This window comes from Globicephala melas, chromosome 4 (genome assembly GCF_963455315.2).
Source record: "Globicephala melas chromosome 4, mGloMel1.2, whole genome shotgun sequence".
NCBI classification, from domain to species: Eukaryota; Metazoa; Chordata; class Mammalia; order Artiodactyla; family Delphinidae; genus Globicephala; species Globicephala melas.
In genome coordinates, this window is record NC_083317.1 from 97,838,072 (window position 1) to 97,858,469 (window position 20,398).

A 20,398-nucleotide genomic window follows, 5' to 3' on the forward strand; every position below is an offset into this window, starting at 1 on the left:
GGTGTCTGACCTTGGCATGCTTTACATAATTTAGTTCGTTCAATTTTAGTAATAGCCCTAAAAGGCATATTATCTTGTGTCTACTCTATAGTTACTCCTTTCTTTGAAACCAAGTCCATGTATAGTAAAATGTTAACAAGAAATCAGAACCATGGAAAAAACTTGTCTGTGAGTTCTGCATACTCAGATAGTTCAAGCCTGATGGCCTGGAACCCAGAACAAAAGTAGAAATACAGCAAGTGATAGGGCTCTTGTCATCAGAAGACAGAATCTACTAATACCTTGGTGGGTAAGGGAGCGATAGAGAGAGACAGAGATGGAGACAGAGGGCAAGAGAGAGAGAGAACGGTATTTTTGATATCAATTAATTTTTGGAAGAAGTTTCTCAGAGAGACTTAAAACAACTTAATGTGACAGTGCCTTTGATGACACTTTGATAAGTGATTTTCACATCAGCACTTTTGTTTGATTATGGTTCCTGATAGTAAATTAAAGATAGATGCATCATGGTAGACGCGGGTCTGTAGCAGCAAACCTATGACGTGTGTAGTCTGAGTAGTCTTTGGCAGGTTACTATGACACGAGGAGGGAGTTTAGAATTTAGAATATGGATAGCTATGAGCTGATAGCATATATAAACTTAGATGATTATTCTTCCCATTATCGTTATAATAATAGCTGACACTTAACAAATGTTTTCCATGTGCCAGTACTGGGGGAAATTCTTTGTACAGGTATCTTATTTAAGTCTCATAACAACCTGCAAGGTAGGCATTATATTTAGTCTAATTTAACAAGTGAAGAAATTGAGGCCTGCTAAAGTTAGGTAACTTGCTCAGGGTCACACAGCAAAGGCACAGGAGACACCGTCATTAAGGTTATAAACTGAATTCCTTTAAAAGTCAGCCAAGTTCGGGTATTTCAAGTGCATGTGTGCCTGTGTGTAGACTGAGGGCCCATCCAGCCGATGACACACTTGTGGTCCTCTTCAATTGCCACAGTGTCCCGTTTTTGTTTTGTTTTGTTTTGTTTTGTTTGCTGTACGCAGGCCTCTCACTGTTGTGGCCTCTCCCATTGCGGAGCGCAGGCTCAGCGGCCATGGCTCACGGGCCTAGCCGCTCCGCGGTATGTGGGATCTTCCCAGACTGGGGCACGAACCTGCGTCCCCTGCATCGGCAGGCGGACTCTCAACCACTGCGCCACCAGGGAAGCCCCTGCAGTGTCCTGTTTTGACCTTTGAGAAAATCCGGTATGACATGTAGGTGGACAACCCAACCACTGGCCACATTTCCCACCTTGTTCTTGATCTCTCCCCAAACCCAATCACGAAGCCAGTGCCCGGGGATCAAGCAGGGACTCTAGTGGAGTGAAAGTGGACAGAAAGTATGAGGCGGGATGGTGACTGGAACTTGCCTTCTGTGCTGAGGGCCACCCTGGAGACATAAAGTTCTGCCTGCAGCAAGTGGCTGCCACTTTGGGGACTGTTTGCCCAACACAGTGCAGGTCCACACCTGCTGCTGTCCCAGCATAATTCTTAACAGCACCCCTTTCACTCTCAACAGTATCTCCCGTTGGAGATGAGTCATTATGGTCACGCAGCCACCATTTAACTTCTGCTGAGTGCTGTCACATGAGAACTGGCCTAATGTTGCCAGAATCTTATTAGACCCAGATTCTGGATTTTTAAATGGTGACAGCTCTTCAAATGTGGAAGACACTATGTGTAGGCCAACACTGCAGGGGCCGAAAACAATGTTTGTGTGTTGTATTTAGCCCAAGCGCTGCCAGTTCATACCATCCAGATACTGAAAATGTGGGAAAATTAGCAAGAGGTTGTTCCCCGAACAGTGGAGCTTGTGGTTCAGGAGGTTTTAAGACTTCACTCTGATTGCTACAGTCTCACATGGTAGCCCTGGAAAGAACTGTCCTATAGCTATTGGAGGGAGAATTTGGATCCGTCAAGAACTCAATGGTGGGAGAAAGAAAATATATTTAGAAGTTTTGAGCAGATGGGGTGTCTCTCTGTCTCTTGTTTATTTCTTGAGTTGCTTTTGTAACTGAAATACCTTTTGGGGACTGTGGAAATTATTCATGCTATGAGAAATGTGGTTTTGCTTTTTGATAGCCCTGTTTTTAATTTGTGAAGAGATCAAGATCTTAGATGACCCCTACCCATTACATTTCATTCCTAAGGGTTTGCTTATTAACAGAAACATTTCATTTTTAGCACAGGACTAATTAACAATCCTTAGCTTCTACGACGTGTAGCTTGTTTAAATGTATTGAAACCACTGAACCAGATTGTATTGGGTTGTCCAGCTGAATCCATGCCACATCCCAAAATGGTATAGGTTTTGTTGATTTGGAATATGGTACTGTCAAAGGTCAAAACGATCCTAGAAAAAGTTATGTGAGGCTTTAGATGTGAAAATAATAGAATCAAGAGCCCAAAAGGCCCAGGGCTTTACGCATGATTTCCCTTTTTCTAAAATAGAATCCGTGTACAATTTGAGAGAAGAGAACAGACAGCTGAGGAGAGCGCATCAGGACATGCACACACAGCTGCAAGATGTCAAGGTAAAAAAAATACCCAGCATTTGACTGTTTAGTGTTTGCCTGCTTTACTTTGTAGAGTGACCTTAAAAGTTGTTCCCTATTTGACATGCTTTACAATGCACACTGTTATTTTGGGCTTTGCATAAACCGGACCAGGCCCAATACTTTTACCACTTCTGTATCATAAGCTAAACGATGGTCTGGAAATCCCAACATTTCCATTAGTACTGAAATGATTCTTTTGCTAGATGGTTCAATCTTAATAAGCTTTTTTTTTTTTTTGGCAATACAGAAATACCTTTAATATCTTAAGTGAAAAATAAGTACATGAAGTAGAATTCAGGCTATTATGATAGCTATATACAATTATGTAGAGAAGACCGAAAGGAAACATATAAAATCGTTTGTAACTTATTTAAGGATAGTGGGATTATATATTTCCCCATCTATTTTTCAAATATTCTGCACTGTTGTTATAATGTTTTTATAATAAAAATGTTAATTCAAATATTATTAATAATATTTTTCACTTATTTCCAGTATGGCTGTAATGTTGCAGGTTTGTTAGATTAATAAGCTTTTTATTTACAAAGGTTTATTAATAACAGGTATTTTTCTTTGTGTGTTGATTTCACTGTAAGTGATTGTGATATTTGGGTAGCACATTTTAGATTGTGGAATACATTAATCATAGTCTTCCCTCTACAAAGATTTTGGAACTTAACAAATACTGCACAAACAAACAAACCAGCAAGCAAGCAGCATCTGGGTGCTCATGCCACTGTCTGCCCAAGAGGAGTTTGTCCTAGAATGTTAAAACTCAACCTGTAAAATTCTTTTCTGTGTAGCAACAGCATAAGAATTTACTCTCCGAGCATGAACAACTTGTAGTGACTTTGGAAGACCACAAGAGTGCACTAGCTGCTGCACAGGTTAGAAGGGTAGCGGCCTCTCTGGGTTCTTTTTAAGTCTGCTTAACATTTCTGAATTCCTCTGTGCGTGTAGTCTCTTAAAGGCCAGGCTTCACTGAGTTCCTTAGGACAGAGCTTTCCTGATCCTGAAGATCATGCATGCTTTCAAAACTCGATCAAGAGAATATTAAATAAACCTTTGATTTTTTTTTTTTTTTTGCACTGGCAGTGTGGTGCATATTACTTTTTCTACCCTCCTCCAGCCCCTGCATGCAGTAGTCTAATACTTGTTTCAGTCACAGAAATTATCCCACATATGTGGTCTTTTGCCACCGTGTGACCTGTATTGACGCTTGCTATATGAGCTGTAGGATTTTATGATGCTAGCTACCTAAATAAATTATTGTCAAGCTCTATATTTTATTCCTCCCTCCCTTGCTCCCAGCTTTACAGCCCGCACACACTGCTTTGGGGACTAGGCTTATGTGTTGTTTGGTCAAATTACAGGAAATAAGAAGAGCTCTCAAGTCAATAGAGAAGGAAAATGAGGGTCGTAAGCTTCATTTGTTCAAAGCCTAGAACAGTCCTCGGCACAAGGCAGGCCCTCAGTAGACACTTACTGAATGAACAAGTGAACAAATACAAGTGTTGGAGAGCTTATTAAAGTAATATCACATTGAGTGTTATACAGCTTTCTAGTCGAAGCAAAGAAATAAGAATGGCTAGTTTAGTTGCTATGTCTTCTTAATCACCGGTCTTCACTTTTCTTCTCTTGGAAGAACTAAAAGAAAAGGGCAAAGGAAAACCAACTATCTGTGCTTACCAGGAGACCATGTATTATCTTTTGTCTTTATAAAATTATTAATAGAATCATATGCTGGGCCCTGATTCATCTCAGAGGCTGTAGCATCTGTGTCTCTGGGACCCTTTTTCAAGGCAGTCATTGATTATCTCCCTACAAAACTGTAGCTGTGTGGTAATTTTTTTCCATGGGTATAAATTAAATTGACTTTAGAGGATATTATTACATTCAAAACCTTCTTTATAAAATTTTTACCAATTATTATTATTTTCTGTGAGGCTGCTTTTCATACTGAAAAATATGACAAACCAATTTGAATATTCTATGTACTATAATAGCCATAAATATTAGACTAAGCAACAATTTGAAAATTCAGAAAAATATAAGTAAAATAGTTCATTTAATGACCAAAGCCAGATTCTGTCGTAAGCATCCTGGGAGTATTGCCGACAAGGTTTTGCAACAGAAAAAATATTTTTATTTAACTTACATATAATTTTCTATTTCTTTCAATAGCTTTTTGGTTCTTTTGGGTGGGGCCTCCAAGTTTCTCCTGCTCTTTTACCTCCGTATTAAAACTTTCCCCAGAGCTGCTCAGAAAACAACTGCTATTTCAGGCATCTACGTCTCTCATGTAAATCATCTTATGAGATTCTGTCTTGACAACCTGATTTTTTTCTTTTTTTTTGCGGTACGCGGGCCTCTCACTGTTGTGGCCTCTCCCTTTGCGGAGCACTGGCTCCGGACGCGCAGGCTCAGCGGCCATGGCTCACGGGCCCAGCCGCTCCGCGGCATGCGGGACCTTCCCGGACTGGGGCATGAACCCGTATCCCCTGCATCGGCAGGCAGACTCTCAACCACTGCACCACCAGGGAAGCCCGACAACCTGATTTTTAAATGGAATAATTAAGGGCGGGAGAAAGCAGGAACAGAGTAGAATTTGAGAGTTTACAATTTATCAGGGATTATCATAATGACTTTATGTACAGAATTTTATTTACTATTCACAACCTACTGAGTCATATAATACTGTATCCTTTTTATATCTAAATAAAGTAAGGTCAAAAAGGAGTACTGTAGCTGGCCCCAAATCATTGCCCAGAACCAAGCTGGAAGCTTAGGGACATCAAAGTCACACTTAACTCTTCAGCTGGAATTTGTGGAGACTCCCTGTATCACAGTTACCTGGGCCTTGCTCCAGACCTATTGAATCATCATTTCTAGGGTGGGGGGTCCAGGAGCCTGCATTTTTAACATGATCCTTCCATAATTTAACATGATTCTTAATGCACGCTAGTATTTGAGAACCACAGCATTGCTGCCTTCAAAGGTTATGTATCTAGGAGGAAGAGAAAGAAAAAAAGACTAGAATATTTATCTTATTAAAAGTATCATTGTGTGGATGTCATCTTTTTTTCTTTGACCTCCAAAGTTGGTTTGCAAATGTTTGGTAGATTTCTGGGCTAAGGGCTATTGTTAGCCGTTTGGCATGCCTTTGTTCAAATGATAAAGAAGCACTCCCCCGAGACAGATTTAGCAAGCAGACTTCTTCACCTCTGTGTGAATTAGAAAAAGGCAGAAAAGGGGTGGGAGAGCACTGTACAGGTGCACAGCTGTGGCCGCAGGAGCACGACTCACCAGCCTCGACTCCCCGTCTGCTGTGCACACTGAGGGCAGCGGCCCTGGCCAGCAGGCTCTTTCTTTCAGAAGAGATTTCTGGGTTCTTTGTGTTCATGGAGTGTGTGTTTACACACACAGTATTTCTGTTTTAGGGTTACGGTGTTGGTGCATATGATGAGCTAAGTAGAGTCTCTTGGTTTTCCTACTTAAAGTGTTTGATTTTTTCCGTCTTTCTAGCTTCTTGTATTAAAAATATCACACACACACACACACCCTATCACATATACACACGGGTACACACATATGAGTATATGAGTATATTCTAGACCTATGCCTTCATTAGTGCCTTTGTTGCTCTAGAAGAAAAGGACATTCAGAATTGAAGAATAAAAACCAGCCTCATTTCATGCCTATGCTATTGCTTTCCAAAACTGCAGAGCACAATACAGGAAGCGCTCTGGAGAGGAAGGGACCCTTTGTGAGCACATATTGACTGGAAGAAGAGGGTGGCCTGAGTGATTTTACATGTATATTCAGTTACTTATTTGAAGCCTATGGTTCTTTTCTGCTGAAAAGTATTACTCAGACCATATTGGTAAAAGATAATCTGCACTTATATTTACATAATTGTGCAATTTTAAAATAGAGTTTAATGTCATAAAACTGATTGCATAGCTGTCTTACTTTTAACAATGATATTTAGACTAGAAATTTATATATAAAAATCCTGACTTAGTTTCATGTAGCACGGGAAACTAACATCTGTCTTAGATACTTTTTCTCTGTTCCCTTTAACTCTAATTTGCATGTGCTTATAAATGGTTGAGCATGTCCAAGTAAGTATAGCTAATGCATGGAAACAGTCTGCGTATTCTTCCTTTCTTGCATTTAGGTATAATATTTTTGTCCGGTCTTCCAGTGAACCATCTATGAATGATATCCTTTTCCCTCCTCAAATTGTGCAATTTGCATCCAATTGTGCAATTTGTATGCAGACTCAAGTTGCAGAATATAAACAACTGAAAGACACTCTGAATAGGATTCCAAGCTTTCGAAAACCAGAACAAACAGAGCAGCAGAATATTACCCAGGTGGCACATTCTCCACAAGGTGACAGCGCAACAAGGGACAAGTTACCTGGAGAGCCTCGGGAGGTAAGAGGCATGAACTGGTCATCTGTGGTCAGGTCGCTTTCCCTGTCAAGCTGTCCTCAGGTGAACTGCTCTAAATATTGCCAGCTCTAACTGCAGAACACCGGTTCTCACATTTTAGCATATATCAGAGTCCCTAGCAGGGCTGTTAAAACAGGAATAACTGGGCCCCAGCCCACAGTTTACAGTTCAGTGAATTTGGGGTGAGGCCTGAGGATTTGCATTTCTAGCTGATTTCGCTGGGCTGGGGACGCACACTTTGAGAACTGCTGTTCTGTTTCCTGGAAAAGACTGAACTAGTTTTGTCTTTCTTCATGTGGGTATATTTGTTTGAAAGGAGCTGTCATGTCTGAATATTTTAGGGGTTTTTTTTGGGGGGGGGGTAGAGTGAGAAGGTTAAATGATCATGAGGATATTATATGACAGTCAGCCCACTTAAATATTAAAGCTGATAATATATTTGAACTTGATGCTGTACTTGGTCCATACAAAATATGTCGAAGTTCGTATTATATAGCCTTCATAAAACTACAAGAGTATAAGTGCTAGTCACAGAATCCATTTTTTGTATTCCTGTTCTTCATAAAATTAAGCCTTGTTGCTTAAGAATATCTCCCAAGTGAAACATCAAAAGTGGTGTCGCCCATATGATTAATTCTTACAGAGTTGTTTAGGCAATCACACCTGTAATAAAAATGGCAAGTATGATTATCTTTCCCCCGACAAAGTCGTTTTAAACAGTGAATGTTTGAGAAGACTTTCCCCAACTCACCTTCTCATCACCTTATGGGAATAATTAAGTTGAAGTGAGTGGACTTCGTTTGAATCTTCAGTCTGAGCAAAGCATTCCTTCACAGGTTCTGTATCCTCCTGGATGCTTGTTCTTTGTCTGGGTCTTATGTTGCTCCTAACTTAAGAAAACACAACCAGAGCCCTGGTGTGGAAATTGGTTCTATTCTCTATCTAAGTTTAACTACCAGTTTACTGGATTAAGCTTTTAAAGACTCAGACTTTTTAGTTCTTCCATCTGGGAGGTGGAGATAATAGTCATCTGCTCTAACCTTTCTCATGGGGATGTTGTGGAGATAAGTGACAGGTGTTGGAAAGCACTTAGGGCCCTTCAGAGAAATATTTCCTGTAAAGCCAGGGCAGTATCAATTCAAACTTGTCAGGTATGCAAGGACTTGGTAAAATGTACACCTCCAAAAGCCGTCCTCAGATGTCTGAGAAAGGACTTTTTCCCTTGGCTTATTTGTTTATGTATACAATCCAGTTTCTAAGTTATGTTTCTGCTAATTTAAGAACAGGGCTTCACATTTATTTCAATTATGGGACAGCAACCTGACCAAAGAAAGTATTCTTTCTGCTAAAGAAGGTTGGTGGGAGGGAGGACAGTGACACATTTTCCTATTGATATTATACCATCTCTCTTTTCTAAGTAATGAAGACCGTATAGAAATCTCTGAAACTTGCAGAGAAAACTGATTTAAATCAACCAGTTTTAGAAGAGGAGTTCTCTGTGAAAAGACACATCTTTTTTTTTTCTTCAGAGTTTTCTGTGTTAATAATATAAAGTACTCACAAAAGACTTCCTCTGGTTTACAAAGAAATACCACTTTAATACGTCAGAAATGTTTAATTGTACCTGATTTAATGGGCACTATTATAGCCAACATATGGGTGTCCATTAGTAATGGCATTCTTTTTTTTATATTTGCTAACAGAAAACAAAGCTAGCTCATCCTCTACTTGATCTTATCCTTTTCTTTTCATATAATTATTGAAAACAAAATTTACCTTGAAGAAAATTACGTATTTGATCACTTGAAGTATGAGGGTTTTTCCCTTTTTATTCTAAGGGAGAACAGGAGTTAGATTGCTTTTGAGGGTAGGGTCTACTGAGATGTGGTCACTTATAGGCTTTACTTTTAGGTTATTTACGGTATTCTTTCCACGATGAAATTTTGCTCACGTTGTCTCTATTTTGTAGGTGAGATCACACAGTGAGAAGAGTTAAGTGACTCCACTGCAGCCATACTTTTCAGTCAGGACTCTATATTTCTAGACTCCAGGATTTTGCTTATGTTGTAACCCCGTAGACATGGTAATAAAGAGATTCTATCACTGCTTTCGAAATAGAAGAGTGTCATTTCCAGTGATGTGCTTGGCCTAGGTGTCCCGAAATAGCGAAGTGTGGCAGAACCATGAAGCAGTCCCTGGAAGAACGGAGGAAACAGAACCTTACCCTCCCACCCAGAAGGAGGCAGGATTCCAGGCGCCCGCAGAACTGACCCGGCGAGAAGCGGGCCGCGAGGAGCCCGAGGGGCGGCCGGTGGAGGAGGAGCACAGGAGGGCCCTGGAGGAAGAGGCGATGGAGCAGGTCGGGCAGGCCGAGCACCTCGCGGAGGAGCACGACCCATCGCTGGAGGAGCAGCGGAATCGGGAGTGGGCGGAACGGCGTGAGCGGAAGGAAGCCAGGCTCCTGGAAGGGCAGGCTCGCGCTGGGGTACGAGGTCATCCAGCCAGTTGCCTGGGATAAGGGGTGCGCCTTTGTGTCTACGTGCAGTTGACCCTTGAGCAGGGCAGGTTTGAACCTCATGGGTTCACTCCTACCAGGATTTTTTCAGTAGTAAACACTGCAAGATCCGCGGTTAGTAGAACCTGCACGTGGGGAACTGCCCAGAGGAGCCCCTATAGGGAGGGAGGCTATGGAGGAACCCTATATACAGGGGGCCGACTGAAAGCTGTAAGAAGATGCTCCACTGCACGGAGGGTCAGCGCCCCAGCCTCCCACGCTGTTCAAGGGTCAGCTGTGTTAAGGAAAAAGCCCTCGTGTATAACAGTCTATAAAATAAAATTGGGGTGATCTTGCTAAATGTTACATGTACCTATTTAAATGTTCTTTTGTGATGTTAGTAGCATAGCTACCTTATCCCAGAAAGACGGTTGGGGAAAAGAGAAGGTGCTATGCATGTATGTATTGTCTTTGTCAAGAGTGTGCAGTGAGAGAGACTCAGTCACACCCCTTTAACCGAGTAGGAGAGTAGATGGGCACCTCATCCCGCACCTTCCAGTCTGTGCTCGAGCCCCGTGGGCATCTTGAGGCCGAGAAGTGACGCATTTTCTGTGGTCAAGGGTACTTTTCTCCCTGTTCACTTACTTACTGTCAAATCCTATGTTGGCTTTTGCACGCTCACCTTCAGGGTGGTTAGCAAGTCATCAGAAAGCTGACTTAAGGACATGCCACTAGGTGAGTGAGTGTGTTTAACCAGTCCCACTGAGCACTCCCCTCTCACATAAGTAAGACTCATAAAAACATCCATTATTATTATAAATGAGACTTTAAAAGAACTGAAAGCAGCCCTGAGTGCAGCCAGGTGTACCTTCCTTACACAGCCTCGAAGGTGATACCTGACGGTAGGCTACCTGGCCCTTACATGGACGCTGGTCACCTTTTATTTATAGCTCTGAAGCTTTGTTTGGCCTCGAACGTTCCAAGACTTCAAGCCGCTAGAGGCTTTGGCTGGGCAGGTGTGAAGGCCCCTCTGCGGGTGCACTCTTAAATTGTTGCAAAGGTGGCATGAAGAAGCCTCTCTCCCAGTCTTGGGTCCTTCATAGCTTTCCTCAAAGGTAATTCCCCACTAGGTTTAATTTCCCTCAACCATGCACCCTGTTTCCTTTGGTGAGAACTGTGTGGACTTGTATTAGTTGGGAGAGGGGGGCGGAGGAGGGAGTGGTAGACGGCTTAATGGAAGCAGAGTAAGAATTCCTGTATCAGGTTTTCCTTTAATCAGAAAGTTCTCTCTTCTCATCCATTTTTGGTTTCTTTGAAGAAAAACGGTTCTCTGCTTTTCCACCCTAATCTGAAATTTGACTTGTTTTGGCTCCGCTTAGCCTGAGATTAGTATATGCATTGCGAGAGTTAATTAGCTTCCCTAGGTCTTTAGGCTTCATGGGAAAGCCTTAGCCTCAGCCTCAGCTCACAAATCGCCCCATTTAGTCTGAGGTTATTATGTGCCCACATATACCAGAGCCTTCTGAGCATAAATTTAATTAGGGTTGAAACATTTCTTCTGTTGCGTCCTCCTCCATTTGAGAGGGAGCACATTAAAAATCTGCCTTAATGCCAACAAATGGAGAAGACCAGTTGATGAAAGAAGCCAAGGGTGATTCAGAGCGTTGGGAGACAGGAGTGGAGTCCAGCCGCGGGGTGGCTTTGGACCATTATGACAGTTGACCTGACAGGTGTTCACAAACCAGCCCTGCCTTCTGCGCGTGTCGCGCGAAAGGGACGAAGGGAGGACCCAGGGGACCCGACAGTTCTTGCTCTGCAGCGACTCTCTGTTCCCCAGGTGTATCCCTCGGGCAAGCCGGTCGCCAAATTCCAGTCGCCGTATGAGGAGCAGCAGAGGCTGGCAGTGCGGCGGGTGGAGGAGGCCCAGCGGCCGAAGGAGCGCCACGAGGCCCCGCCCCAGCAGAGGCTGCAGGGGCCCTTGCCGCACCAGCACCAGCCGCAGCTCCTCGCCAGGGAGACGGCCCAGCAGAGGCAGGCTGGGCTCGCCGAGGGCCGGCCGCAGCGCCCGGAGCAGACACGGTAGCCTCCTGATGGGCCTAGGCAGCCCGCCTCCGGCGTTCACAAGCAGGATAGAGACGGCTTCCTGTATTTGTTACCCGTGAACTTGAGGGGCTCCTGTTGCTCGTGTAGCTGAGGCAGAACCACTACCTGAAAACTACATTCCAAACATTGAATTTTCAGAATAATCAACATTTTTTTCCCCTGCTTAAAAATGACAGTGTAGGGCTTCCCTGGTGGCGCAGTGGTTGAGAGTCCGCCTGCCGATGCAGGGGACACGGGTTCGTGCGCTGGTCTGGGAAGATCCCACATGCCGCGGAGCGGCAGGGCCCGTGAGCCATGGCCGCTGAGCCTGCGCGTCCGGAGCCTGTGCTCTGCAATGGGAGAGGCCACAACAGTGAGCGGTCCGCGTACCGCAAAAAAAAAAAAAAAAAAAAAAGACAGTGTATGTCTCAAAATAACCTATCAGGTTTTGTGCTAACTTCATTTTATTTTATCATTTGAAAGGCATTTTATCTTTTATAAGGCATGTTTTGAAAGTATCTGGAATCTTTATTAAACCTAATTGGATAAGTTTAAGAAATATTTTTATGGCTTTTCAAAAAGTGTCGAAAAATTCATTGATAACTCTCTTTAAAGATAAATGACTTATGTCAAACTGTGCTACTTAATTTGTGTCCCTGAGGTGATGATTGTTTGTTTCCCTTGCAGGCAGCAAGCTCGTTATGATGCTGTAGATAATGATGTTGTTCAGGGAGCAGAGGACCAGGGCATCCAGGAAGAGGAAGGAGGTGGTGAGCTTCTTAGATGATGAATGTTTTAATAAAACTGCTTGGTAATATATAATATCAACTCAGAGTTACATGTGTATCTGCATACTCTCTGAAAGTAGAGCGTTCCTGTGAAACCTTTTGTAAACTGAAATGGTGTAAAGCAAAGAAGCCATCACCATAGGACACATCTTGCTAAGGGATACACAGAGTAAATCGAGGTAAAGCACAGGTGCTCACAGGCACAGTTCAGAGCTCTGGGGGCTGATGCTGAGCCGCTGAGTGTAGGTCCTGGGGAAGGAGCTGGACGGATGATGCCACTCTCACTGCTCTGCTCTGGGTGTGTACGGTCTCCACGAGACTCTCTCTCTCTCTCTCTCTCTCTCTCTCTCTCTCGCTGCAGAACCAACACTAGTCGCTATTTTTGCTTTTCACCTTTTTCCATAACATTGGTAATCCTCTTCCGAATTCTTTCGGTTACCCAAAACAGGTACTAATGTAGGTCTTTCGGAAAAGTGAGGTGACATAAAACGAACTTTCAAAAAGCGGAGGATACCTGTACGTACTACCATCTGTCTTTTGTTGTTGTTTGTATGCTTTTCTTAATCCTCCCAAACAGTTCACATTGGTAGCCTAAATCACGCAAGATAATCCGTTTGTTCTCTGACATTTTAGAGAGGAAATGGTAGTTTAAGCGTTTTGTATGCTAAGTACTTATTTCTAACACATTGTCATAGGACTGTTATACTTTGGGAAACTTCTACATTTTCTTCTTACCTTGGAGGTGTTTAGATTATTGCCTTGAAAGTTTTTCAAATTAAGTCAGTAGTAGCTTTCATTTGCAGGGCGCATCTATGTGTCATTTATCAAATACCGCTTACTGTGATGATAGGACTAGACAGTAACCGTTTCCCTGGCAACACTAACACTTAGCTCTGTATCCTTTCCTAAAGAATCTAAAGGAAGGTGATTACTCAAACTCCCTCTACAGCCTGTTCTGATATTTTATAGCCCTTATCGTCAAGACATTGTTTTCCTTATGTTCCCCCATGCAGCACTTTAAGCTTTTTGGTTCCATTATCAGTAAGACTAGAGAACCATTTGTTCTCTCTTTTATTTAATGGATCCCTTGGTGCGCTTGAAACCTGATGGAAAGTCACCTGCATCTTTATTTTCTACAGGCTGAATACTCTCCCTATACTTAACCTTTCCTCTTGCATCTTACCGAAAGAAGTTATTTGTTCCTCTCTTTGTGTGCTCTTATCTATCAATACATTCTCTTAGTTGAAATAATTTTGTTCAAAACGTAGCAAGTAAATGTGTGTGTGAGTATAAGCATGCAGTGCTTGTGGCATCATCATTACCGCCAATTCAGAGAACACAGGATGACGGGCTGAATTTGTTTTTTTAGCTCCACAAATGGGGTTGTTATTTCTTTCATTTCCTGAAATAGCATCAGTTTCTTCTTTCAGTGCCTTGCCATTTTCTCTGACATTACCAAGAATTAGTTGATAATTTTAGCGATGTCCAATTGACTGGGCTTTATCTTATCAAGAAAGTTTTGATCGTTGTTTTTGGCATAATGGGGGGGGGGAAATGCCGCTTTTGTTGTAAACATTTGTTTTGGGAGAGTTAGAATGGTGTCACTTACCCACACTGTCTCTGTAGACACAAGGCCTTTCCACACTATCTCTGTAGACACAAGGCCTGGGGAAAGGGCATAACTTTTCCAGAAAAGCTGAAACATACACCTTATCTTGAGCTAACCTAGCAGGAGGAGAGAGCGGGTGAAGTGGTCTGCAGGAAAGCCCGCTGGTGTCTTTGCTTTGCTTTCAAAGGGAGAATCCTGTCTGGTTTGTTTGGACTGATATTAGTTCCTTTGATTTGCTAGCCTATGAGAGAGACAACCAGCACCAAGACGAGGCAGACGAAGACCCAGAGAATGGACATGAGCTTCAAGAACAAGGGCCCCACGAAGCTGACCCAGAATCCGAGGCAGATGTAAGTGTCCTCTCTTCCGGTCGTGACACTTGGGAACTCACAACGCAGAAAGGAAACGTGAAGGTTTACCCGACACCGTGACTCTGGCTCCAGATATGTCTGTTATTTCATCAGCACAGAAGGAAGGTGGCTTACACAATTATATGATATGAGCAATGTTGTTAACTGTAAACCATGAGGGATGTGTGTGATGAGAATGGGTTAAAGGTTACTCTGGGAAAACATCCAAGGAGTTTCCCTCTGGGGACTTTCAGATTAGTCAAATTAAAATAGAAAAGCAAAAAAGAGGCATTGAAATATGTAGTAGTTCTGAAAGATGGAAAAAAAAAAAAAAGCAAGTGTGGGAGTTGGAGAGAGAACCAGAGAAAGGAGATTAACCACTATGAAACATGTTGAGCAGTCTGCTAGGGTGTGAATGTGTGTCATGTGACTCTCTGTAATCTCCCAACAGTCCAGTGACTATTTTAATAAATACACAGATAGGATTGTGAGGTTTGAGAAATGAAAGAAAAAAATTTCCCAGACACCGTGATGCTATAGAAAAGTTAGAATATTAGCAGTTAGAGATACAGTAACCAGAAATGTTCTTTTTGTTTACTCAAAAAGGACCAAGACTCCCAATTCAGTTGGGTGGTCTGTGGCCGTGGCCTTGCCTGCAAATGAGTGTGTCCTTATGCTTATGTGTAGGTGATTTTCACAGTGTAAAATCCTAGCTCTCCTGTCATCTTTTGCTAGGAAATCCACCACCATGTTAATAAAATTCAGTCTGTGCTGTCCTGTGGGCCCTGCCTGTCCATATTCTTCCTTGATAAACATTGAGAAGGTCTTCCTGACAGATGCTTGAAGCCACCCTGATGGAAACAGCTTTTGCACATAACTTGCACTGAGAGGTGGCAGAACACATTTACCCACCAGCCCCTGAATTGGCATTTCTCAGAGTATGCTCCAGGGAACCCTAGCCCTGAAATATTTTCAGGAAAGAGCAAGAGCTATAGATAGCAGGAGAGTGTGAGAGAGCCAGAGGATGTGAAAGAGCAAGAGAGTGTCCATGAGAGAGCAAGAAAGCGAGTGTGCAAACGCCTGAGAGCAATGGAGGGGACAGAGGAAGGGTGGGTATTCCAGTCACTGACTTTGGGAAACGCTGTATGTTTCGATTGCTTACCTGACTGCATAATTCTTTACTCTCCTTTCATCAGTTGACTTGCTCTAGATAACACGCTGGGAAACGCTGGCCTTTCTACCATGCCTTCTCTTAATTAGAAATTATTAGCCTGCTTGTCCCTCTCTTTGTCTCATACTTTATCCATTTATTTTTAAAGTAAAAACATTTTTGTCCAGCTTTACTGAGATTTAATTGATCATCTAACTATTTTTTGAACGTAACAACTGTGCCTATTAAACGTTTTTTACTACTTGGTTAGAGTTGGAACTAATGTGTACATTTTCACGTACTCTTGCAAAAGACATCTTGTACTTTTTTTCTGAAGAAAATGTGTTACATTTTTCCTATATTTCCACACAGTTTATTGATAACGTACAAAAAGTGATCCATATAACAAGATTGTGGAGAATTGGAGTTTAGTGTGAAGGTTATGATTTGTCACATTCCCAAGAAAAGTGTGATTTTGCTCTTGAACAAAGTACATAGCCAGGGATGCGCAGATAATACATCAGCTGAGACTGCAGCGAGCTCTTGTACATGGTCAAGGCTCTGAGGTGAATTGAAGTAGAATTTTGTGGTCTGGAGACTAAATCTCACTCTGAGGCTTCACCGTCTCTGGGAAGCATTTGCCGCTTCAGTGAAGTGCCCTATTGATGACCCTGGTGTGATCAGGGAAGCTCTTGCAAGCATCGCCATTTCTGCCCAGCTCAGGCTCTAAGATCTGAATCTTTATGAGGGCATATGTTATTTTGAAAGGTGCTTTGGGAGCATAAGTGGGACATCCAGATAATTCTAAAGTTGATAATGTGAAGGGCATTCACTGAACACAATAACAGAATCACTACTTGAGAGGTGGGGTGGGGAGGGGGAGGTATTTTTCAAACTATATGGCCGGAGGCTGGGTTAGCCCAGTCCCTTTTCTCCTGTCTCTTGCCAGTGCAGCCTCTCTCAGCTTCATGGTAGTGTCCATTATAAAGAAATGTGGGGGCTTCCCTGGTGGCACAGTGGTTGAGAGGCCGCCTGCCGATGCAGGGGACACGGGTTCGTGCCCTGGTCCGGGAGGATCCCACGTGCCGCGGAGCGGCTGGGCCCGTGAGCCATGGCCGCTGAGCCTGCGCGTCCGGAGGCTGTGCTCCGCAACGGGAGAGGCCACAACAGTGAGAGACCCGCGTGCCGAAAAAAGTAAAAATAAATAAATGTGATCCACACTAGAACGTGATCGTCTACTTGTGAATTAGCCTCCTCTTGTCTCCTCGTGGGCCCTCTTCTTGGGTCCTTTCTGGTGTGGGCTTCCTCTCTCCTCAGCTGCTTTTCACTCACTTACATGTAACAGCTGGTTTTGCAAAGGATAACTCGTCTGTCAAAAAAATCAACATACCAGTGAAAGAAGTTACTATTTGCCTATCTAAATCTCTCATTTTAATTATTTCTCCTACTTGATCCTTTGGCTTTCATTAACTGTTTTTCTTGTCATCTAGTTATGTTCATATTCCTTGTGATAATTAGAGTTTTGAGAACTATTTTGGAATCGCTTGCAGGAAAGAAATGCTATTTGAACTTAATTCTGACGCATCAGTCTCTGACACATAAAGCAGAGGCTTTATCTTTTGACAGTGGGACGAATACTTGTGAGTCTTGGCAAGGATAGATCTGAACAATCTGGTGAAGGACAATTTCATTTTCTGCCAGTGTCTGGCCTTTCAAATGAAATTAAACTTGATCCTGGAATTTGAAGTGGTGGTTGCTTTTCATTAAAATTTTACAGAGGGCAGCTGTAGAGGATATAAACCCAGCAGACGACCCTAATAATCAAGGGGAGGATGAATTTGAGGAAGCCGGGCAAGTGAGGGAAGAAAACTTGCCAGATGAAAATGAAGAGCAGAAACAAAGTCACCAAAAGCAAGGGAATGCAGAAATGGAGGAGCATTTGGTGGTAAGCAGATGCCACGAAGGAGGGTGGTTTTAACTCGGGTATTTTAACAATGCCTGGTTTTACGCAAAAGGGTAGCCATAACCTCATGGACAGGAGGTTCACCTCTTTGGGTTTTTGGGGGGGGGTCATCGTGTGAAATGCCCACCCTCAGAGAGAGCAGGTGATGGGCATCCTGGGCTTTGTGTTGAGAATGGTTAGTCATCATTTCCTGGCCCCTGATGCATTGAAAGTGTAATCTTCATGGTGGCCTGCCTGTTCTTTGTCCCAGAGGACTGGACAACCCATCTCCAGTGTTCGGTAACCTGAGCCTCCCCTTTTGTTTCAACAGATGGCAGGAAATCCAGACCAGCAGGAGGACAATGTGGATGACCAGTACCAGGAAGAGGGGGAAGAGGAGGTAGGAAGGGGGAGGGCAGGAGGCCAGACTGTTTGGGGCCTCACGCTCGCCTGCAACAAACCTCGGCCGCGCGGGCTTCTGTAGAAAGGTTCAGAGAGCCGTAGGCTGGGTAAGGAAGGGTGGTTTCAAGGGGAAACGGACCAAGGCTGTGGAGACATTTGGTTAGAAGATAGCAAAAATGTGGTGATAAAATCCTCCTCTCTGGTTTACCCTAGAAATTTTGAATTGAGAAGACACTTGGCCTTCCAGAAATGGCGAACTTAGGTTTATGTGATCTTTGTAAGAATATTTTCTCCCGTCTCTTTCCCTCACAAGAAAGAAAAACAAAGCTCTGCACACTGAGGGTCTGGACTATCCCCAGAGACTTTCCCTGTAGACATGGTCACAGTGCCTGTGTCACAGGGGCACCCCCAGACACTTAAAAAATTTTATAGCCTCTCCTTTTAGCCTCTGCCCTTCTAAGAATTTAGCATCTTAATCAAGTTTAACAAAGAAGCAAAGGAAAAATATGTAAGGAGCTCTGTTGAGTAAAATGCACTTGGGTGGAATTTCTTAGCATTTCATTTTAGTTTGCTTCTTATTGTAAACCTCTGGCATATCGTTGTTAATTAGGTTTATAGAGCATCTGCCTTGGTGCCACAATCACGTAATTGACTGATGAACGCTGTTGGTTGTAGCTGGTTAGTCACGGCGGGGTACTGTATGGACCGCTGAAGCTCAGTTCTCGGGAATATGATACGGATGAGGCCAAGGCCCCATGTTCAGTCTCTCTCTGGACCAGCAAATGGACCAGCAGATTAAAGCCCTGGTTCAGAGGCACCTCTCAGCCAGGCCTCTTGCAGATGTGTGGCTCTGACCCTAAGGGGAACGGCAGGAGAGGTCGGACAAATGGCAGCCTGAACAAACCCCCCACAACCCCTGAGAGCCTGCTCAGAAGGCACGAGCTGCCACACTCACGGGCATGGTTCCCTTGACTAGGTCTGCTGCCTCGTTTAGATTGCATTTATCAGCTTTTCAGGGCTGATGCTGAAATTTGTGTTTATACCGGGAAAACAGAAAAGAACCTCATTCTTTGCAGTCATTGGCAACATACACCTCTAGTCACGTGCAGTCTACCTGGCTTGATCTTCGTATTCTCTCTCCTTTTTCTCACCCTGCTGTTCATCCTAATGAAGCCCCTGAGCTGTGTTATCAGAAGAGAGTGTTAGAGAACCCAGCAGCCTTGAATATTAAGACGTTTGGCAAGAGAAAGATATTCATCTGGACCTCTCTTGTCACAGGATGTCTAGACTAATAGTACTTTGTTTCATTATGTCAGATGCCAGGAATCTTTGGGAGATTAAAAGAGAAGAGATTCACCTTGGCTCCTTTTTAAAAATTCAGAAGGGTAAACATAAAATTTTAATCAGTATTTACTGATTTTTTTTTTAACTTCTATATTCTATCAGGTAAGGTGGAGAGAGAAATCCTGGGATCCAAGAGGGATCAAAGATAGAAAGAAAACAAAGGCAGAGAGGCGGGAGGGAAGGAGGATGATGACCAGGCAGAGCCTGGTGCCCGACGCCGGGCATCTGCTCCCCAGGCCGCTGTCCCTCCTCCCTCAGGGGGCCTGACTGACTGGAGCCCTTCCCCCTCCCTGCGCCTGACCCCTAGTTTCCTGCCCAGAGCTCCTAGCTGTGGCACCCCGTCCCCACTTCCCAACCCTCACACAGAGGCTCCAGGTCACCACGCCCTCTCATTTAGGGTGGTTGCCACGTGAGCTCTCAGCAGAAGACCAGCGTGCCTCTCTTCTTCCTGGGTACCTTTCCCCTCTGCCCGCTAAGCGCCCCTTGCTCAGGCTGTGTTATATTTTTCTGGTAGTTCCTGTGGTGATTAGTTACTGGATTTTCCCACCTCTTTCCATTGTTCTCAGCTCTTCCCTTGAGGAGGGAGAAGCACTTCCATGTATCAGGCAAGGACTAGTAACAGAGACAAAGTTCTCAGCAGACTGCAGCAAAAGAAGAAAAACAAAGAGGGATGCAATACGTGAGAACACATAGCGTGTTGTTTACAAGTGCTGTGTGTGTGAGCACTGAAAACCATAAAACGCTGTGTGATTTGCATCATTCTTATCTTCCTTAAGCCTCAGAGTCTTCCACTGCCTCAGCTGACCCCTGGGATGTAAGGCCCATTGCTGCCGTCGGGTCCCCTCCCTTCCAGCCCACAGTCAGCCTGACTTCTGTCACATTAGGGAGGAGCTGCATCTTGCCAGGGTTATACCTGTTCAGAGGTACAGCCCATCAGACTGATTGAACTATGAGAGTAGAGGACCCAAAACAAGTGTGCATTCTCCCTGCCTTCTCTTATCTGAGTGCAACAGTGTTATCCTTCTGAGACATAAAGACGGATGGCTATTAACACACATTCATTGTTTACTATTTGGGATCCTTAGAGTCAAAGACATTCATGTGGTGAGCCCATCCTCATGTTGCTTACTTTACAGATTTTTTATATCCTTATGAGCAAACGAGACAAACTGTGAC

At 43.5% G+C, this 20,398-nt stretch overlaps 1 protein-coding gene across 4 annotated transcripts in view; it reads left to right on the forward strand.

Annotated features, from left to right (window-relative positions):
- Window positions 1-20,398, forward strand: part of GOLIM4 (golgi integral membrane protein 4) — an 80,665-nt gene that overhangs the window by 50,939 nt on the left and 9,328 nt on the right. The window contains exons 6-14 of one of the 4 annotated variants that reach the window (XM_030864082.3): window positions 2,495-2,577; window positions 3,405-3,488; window positions 6,885-7,043; window positions 9,214-9,546; window positions 11,393-11,634; window positions 12,325-12,404; window positions 14,275-14,384; window positions 17,312-17,479; window positions 17,808-17,876. In XM_030864082.3, the coding sequence (XP_030719942.2) occupies window positions 2,495-2,577; window positions 3,405-3,488; window positions 6,885-7,043; window positions 9,214-9,546; window positions 11,393-11,634; window positions 12,325-12,404; window positions 14,275-14,384; window positions 17,312-17,479; window positions 17,808-17,876 (1,328 nt within the window). Of the gene's footprint in view, window positions 1-2,494; window positions 2,578-3,404; window positions 3,489-6,884; window positions 7,044-9,213; window positions 9,547-11,392; window positions 11,635-12,324; window positions 12,408-14,274; window positions 14,385-17,311; window positions 17,480-17,807; window positions 17,877-20,398 lie in introns of all 4 variants that reach the window. The other 3 variants (XM_030864075.3, XM_030864116.3, XM_030864107.3) reach the window with 3 other exon arrangements.